Source organism: Arachis ipaensis, chromosome B2 (assembly GCF_059453495.1).
Source record: "Arachis ipaensis isolate K30076 ecotype BB chromosome B2, ASM5945349v1, whole genome shotgun sequence".
Lineage (NCBI taxonomy): Eukaryota > Viridiplantae > Streptophyta > Magnoliopsida > Fabales > Fabaceae > Arachis > Arachis ipaensis.
In genome coordinates, this window is record NC_142437.1 from 83,875,308 (window position 1) to 83,881,297 (window position 5,990).

A 5,990-nucleotide genomic window follows, 5' to 3' on the forward strand; every position below is an offset into this window, starting at 1 on the left:
CAAGTCACTTAGTATATCCATATATCTTGGATCATTTTCAACCCTTTCCTCATAGCTAGCTTGTTTGAAACGTTTTGGTTTGATCTTTAGCACCCTGTTGATGGTGTCTGGACTAAAGTTAACCTTCACCCCTCTTACATAGCTCATGTATGGCTCTTCATCAACAAATTCTCTTATCACATTGGTGTAAAACTCATGTTTGAGTAACATGCTTACCTCTTGAGGTTGGTTACAAAGAAGCTCCCATCCCCTCTTTCTAATTATTTTTTGTATCTCAGGGTATTCTTCCTTTTTTAGCTTGAAAGATAACTCCGGAACAACATCTTTGCTTGACATCCAACTAAAGATAAGCTCATTGTGTTTGGATTTGAATCTTCTTCGATCAAAGTTGCTTTGTTCTCCATCTGCTCTCCTAGCTCTTGATGATGAGGCCATTGAAATTCAGTTACAAGGGTCAAATCTTCCACAAAAACTTGATACGTAAAAAAAAATCAATTTCACGTATTTACCGGCAAGTATACCGGGTCGTATCAAGTAATAAAACTCACTAAGAGTGAGGTCGATCCCACGGAGATTGGTAGATTAAGCAACTTTAGTTAAATGGTAGATTTAGTCAAGCAAACATGGTTTTGATTTCATGAGATTTGTGATTTTTGAACATAATTGCAAAAATTTAAATGGCAAGGAATTTAAAGAACTAGAAGAGAGAAAGAAGATGAAAGTGAATAACTAAAACTTAAAGTGCAAGAAACTTAAATGACATGGAAAATAAATTGCAAGAAAGTAAAGGTTGCAGAAATTCAGAGAACATAAGAGTAAATAACAAGAACTAGAGAAACAGAATATAAATGACAAGAATAATAAATTGCAAGAATGTAGAAGGGAATTGGGTAATGGGTATTCAAACAACTAAAAAACAAAAGAGATGAGAATTAATGATGGAAAGGATCATTAGGGATCAGAGATGCAAATTCTCATGAATTGATGTTGATCAATTCCTTCTCAATCATGGGTATAGATCCATGGCAAATTGTGGGTAATTGAGTTCCAATCTCTTGGTAACTCAATTTTCTCTCAACACAACCAATTGCCACTCTCGTGATCTAATTGTTCATGAGAAGAGATGAAGTTCATTTTCTAATCCAAGCCACACAACTTCCAGAATCTCAACTAAGGAAGGTTACATCTCACATACCAACCAAAGTATATTGATCAAGGAAATCATGAAAGGAAGAACTCTAAACTGAACTATGTGACTCCTTTCTCAAATTTACCACATAATTCATATAGATTAATCCCTCTCTCGATGGTGATTGAATCTTTGAAGAACAAGAGTTTCCTCTTGGATTAACCACTTGAATTAAGAAGGAGAAGAAGAGTTATCAATTCATTCAAATGAGCAGAGCTCTTCCCCCTGATGAAAGTGGGGTTTAGTGAATCATAGCTCCAATTTCAACAACAATTGCATAGATGAAAATTAAACTAAGTGTCGAGAAGAATGAAGAAGAAGAAGAAGTTCTTAAAACTGAAAATTCAAAGTTACAAGAAAAACAAAATAGAAAACCGGTGAGAAAAAGTAAAAAGTAAAAAATGCTAGTGTAATAGAAAATTTTCTAAGTGTCCAAAAGAAAAAAAAATAAAAAGTCTAAAAAAAATCTAAGAGAGAGCTCTCTATTCTATGAAACTATGGCCTTTATATAGGCTTTCCTAAATTACAAATTGAAATGAAATTAAAAACAAATTACAAACAAAATGAAAATTAACTATTCTAGATCATTCTTGTGGCCTTGATTGGTTGAGATTTATGGGCTTTGCTTGCTTGAGGTTGGATGGACCTTGAAGTAATTTAATTGAACCAAAACCAAGCTCCAGTGGTCACTTGGGCGTTAGTGGCAATAACGCATTCACAAGCCCAAGTTAGCAACGTGTGTGTTAGTTCCCTGGAGGTCCAAGTCTTTGCTCCTGTTCTTGGGGCTTAAAGATGACCATGATTTGAGCTTTAATTTCATATTTCAATATAGACTATTATACATCGTTGGAAAGCTCTGAATGTCAGCTTTCCAACGCAACTAGAAGCACCTCAATTGGATCTCTTTGGATCAAGTTATGCATCTTTGAAGAAGGTAAGGTCAAGCTGCCTGCTGGATACACACTAGCACGTTGCCAACTTGGTTTCCAAGTTGCCAACGTGCTGTTCTTTCCTGGCAGCACCAAATGGGCATTGGCAACTTGGTTTCCAAGTTGCTAACGTGCTTTTTGCTCCTGGTTGCACAAAATGGGCGTTGCCAACTTGGTCTCCAAGTTGCCAACTTGCTATTCCTCCTTTCTTCACTTTACTTTCATGCTTAATTTTGCCCAGAATTTGAGTGTCAATCCTCTGCTTCAATATGGACTATCATATATCATTGGAAAGCGCAGAGTGTCTTCTTTCTAATGCACTTGGAATCATCTCAATTGGATTTTTCTAGCTCAAGTTATGCTCCATTGAAGAAGGCAAGGTCAAGTTGCCTTGGTTGTGGCGTTTTTATCAAACACGCCAGTTCATTCCAAGTTGGCAACGTGCTAGTGCCCTTCCTTAGCCCAAATTCTCTGCCCCTTGGCGTTGTTAATGAACACGCCTTCTCCTCCTTGCCTTGGCAACGTGCTCGACCTTCTTTGGGCTCATTCATGCCTCCTTGAATTTCAACTTCATGTTCTTGTTTTTGGAGCCTAAAGATGACTCTGATTCGAGATTCCATTTCATGCTCCACTATAGACTATTATATATGGTTGGAAAGCTCTGAATGTCAGCTTTCCAATGCAACTAGAAGCACTCAATTTGGATCTCTATAACTCAAGTTATGCTCCGTCAAAGAAGGTAAGGTCAAGCTGCCAAGTTATTGCTGAAAACGCCCCTTTCTTCCCAAGTTGGCAACGTGCCCAGATTCTGATGCTATAAATGAAGCCAGCTTTTGAAGCTTCAAATGAATGCCAACCCCATACTATGATATATGGTTGGAAAGCTCTGGATGTCTACTTTCAAATGCCGTTGGAATCATTTCATTTGGAGCTTTGTAGCTCAAGATATACTCCATTGAAAGAGGTAAGGTCAGGCTGTCCAGCTCACCAGCGTTTTTGGCAAACACTCCTTTGTATTTCCAAGTTGCCAACGTGCTACCTCCACTCTTCATCATCCAAAGCTTCCTGGCGTTGTTGCCAAACACGCCAATGCTTTCTTGAGTTGGCAACGTGCTCAATGCTCTTTCCTAACTCCAAACATTGCTTCCCACGTTGTCACAAAACACGCCTATAGAACTTGGCGTTGGCAACGTGCATGCTTCTTCCCCTGGGCAAGCTTTCTTGCTTGGCGTTATCATGAGACACGCCAATGCATCTTCAAGTTGGCAACGTGCTCGAGTGAACTTCTTCAGGGCTGCTTCCTAGCTTGGCTTTGCTTGCTACGTTATTGCCAAGCACTCAAGTAGAAGTGCAAGTTGGCAACGTGCAAACTCCTCTAGGATCACTCTCCAGGGCTGCTGGCGTTATCACCAAACACGCCATTGTAACCCAAGTTGGCAACGTGCAAGTCCTCTGCCTCCTTGCCAAGTTTGATGTATTCTCAAGGCTTCTTGCTCCAATTCTTGCTCCATTGCTTTCTAGCTTCATCACCTAACATAAACCAAAGAAACTTCCTCAAAGTCTTGCCATCTTATGCAATAAATTTCAAGAGAATCATTCACATCAACTTGTTTATAAACTTCTTAAGTCATTTGCATGAATTATGCCAAATTTCACTTAGTTCTTGGTTCATGGATGCATGGAGAAAAACTCACAAAATTGCTTGTTTATTTTAGTAATAATGAACGAAAATGAACTAAAGCTAACTAAACTAACTAGTTAAAGTAGCAAATATGCGAATGCATCAAGTAGCACCCACCTGATCAATCTTGGTTTAGAGTCCTGCTTGGTTAGAAGGTACTTAAGAGCAGTATGGTCAATATAAACAATAACCTCAAAACCAATCAAGTAGGACCTAAATTTATCAATTGCATAGATAACAGCTAGTAATTCCCTCTTTGTAGTGGTGTAATTCTTTTGCACGTCATTCAAAACATGACTAGCATAGTAAATGACGTGCATAAGCTTGTCTTGCCTCTGCCCCTCCCCCCCCAAGACAGCCCCTATAGCATAATCACTGGCATCACACATTAGCTCAAATGGCAATTCCCAGTTAGGATGGGCTATGATGGGTACAGAGAGAAGTTTTGCTTTTAGAGTTTCAAATGCATGGAAGCAATCATTGTCAAAAACAAAAGGAGTGTCGGCAACCAAAAGGTTGCTTAGAGGTTTAGCAATCTTAGAAAAATCCTTTATAAACCTCCTGTAAAACCCTATATGTCCTAAGAAACTCCTTATTGCCTTAACATTATTAGGTGGTGGTAATTTTTCAATTACCTCCACTTTACCTTTATCAACCTCTATTCCTTTGCTTGAAATCCGGTGACTAAGAACAATACCCTCAGTTACCATAAAGTGGTATTTTTTTCAGTTTAAAACAAGGTATGTTTCTTGACACCGTTTTAAAACTAAGGCTAGATGCTTAAGTCAAGAATTAAAAAAATCACCAAAAACAGAGAAGTCATCCATAAATACCTCAATGAACTTTTCAACCATGTCTGAGAAAATAGAGAGCATACACCTCTGAAAAATTACTGGGGCATTACAGAGTCCAAACAGCATCCTCTGGTAAGCAAATACTCCAAAAGTACATGTGAATTCTGTCTTCTCCTGATCTTGAGGGTCTATAGCAATCTGATTATAGCCAAAGTATCCATCTAGGAAGCAGCAGAAAGCATGACCGACTAACCTCTCAAGCATCTGATCAATGAAAGATAGGGGAAAATGATTCTTCTGTGTAGCAGTGTTGAACTTCCTATAGTCAATACACATGTGCCATCCTGTGACAGTTCTTGTGGGAATAAGCTCATTTTTTCATTTTGGATCACTGTCATCCCTCCTTTTTTGGGAACCACCTGTACAGGACTTACCCATGGGCTATCAAAAACAAGGTAAATGATCCCAGCTTTCCAAAGCTTCAGCACTTCTTTCTGGACTACCTCTTTCATGGTTGGATTCAATCGCCTTTGTGGTTGCATAATTGGTTTAGCATCATCCTCAAGTAAGATCTTGTGCATACAATGATGCCAGGGCATTTTGGCCAATTTCACTGACATTTTCTTTACTGTTTTTAAGGTAGTTTCATGCATTTTCTTAGGAAATAAGCTAGTTTTGGGTAGATATTCACTTACATCTTGATTCAAGCAAACATTGTGAACTTTGAATGATTTCATGAGAATTTTGCATGAATTATATGATAAATTGGATGATGCATGATCCCATGATTAAGAGCAAGACTTTGATGCACTTTGTTTGATTGATTTCAGGCCAAAAGAAGAAGAGAAGAAGCCACGTTAGTGGCTACGTAAGTTACACTAACGTGGGCACTAACGTGGAAGGAAGGAAAGCCCCAACGTTAGGGAGAAAAGTTAGTGGCATTAACTTTGAAGAAAGGAAATGGAGCCAACGTTAGTGACACTTAACATTATCACTAATGTTGGACCAATGCTCACAAGTGGCCACGTTAGAGTCCACATTAACTGAGTTAACGTTGCCTCTAACGTTAAAAGGGGAAAGGAAGCAAACGTTAGTGACATTCAACATTGTCACTAACGTTGGCTTAAGTGCACAATGCCACGTTAACTCCCACGTTAACTAAGTTAACGTGGGAGCTAACGTGAAGAGGCAAGGGTGGTCGACAACGTTAGTGACACCAAACATTGTCACTAACGTTGGGATGAACACACACTATCCCCAAGAAGCCACGTTAACTCCCATGTTAACCTAGTTAACGTGGAAGTTAACGTGAAGAAGAAAAGTTGTGGACAACGTTAGTGACACCAAACATTGTCACTAACGTTGCCAACACAAGCCACAAAGAGCCACGTTAACTC

General features: G+C 38.9%; 1 protein-coding gene across 1 annotated transcript; it reads right to left on the reverse strand.

Moving 5' to 3' along the window:
* Window positions 1-3,876: 3,876 nt before the first annotated feature.
* On the reverse strand, window positions 3,877-4,929 carry LOC148574648 (uncharacterized). The gene is made up of 2 exons (XM_088505928.1): window positions 4,704-4,929; window positions 3,877-4,160 (listed from the first exon to the last, which is right to left on the reverse strand). The coding sequence occupies exons 1-2, from the start codon at window positions 4,927-4,929 to the stop codon at window positions 3,877-3,879; spliced, it is 510 nt and encodes a 169-aa protein (XP_088362054.1).
* Between the last annotated feature and the right edge of the window lie 1,061 nt (window positions 4,930-5,990).

What these genes read in the sequence shown, in the direction of transcription:
- LOC148574648 (XM_088505928.1), bottom strand. Translation starts at nt 4,929, where the DNA reads ATGTGTATTGACTATAGGAAGTTCAACACTGCTACACAGAAGAATCAT. An exon ending in GAGGATGCTGTTTGGACTCT is followed by an intron (nt 4,161 to 4,703) that starts GTAATGCCCCAG and finishes ATTATGCTATAG; the next exon opens with GGGCTGTCTTGGGGGGGGAG.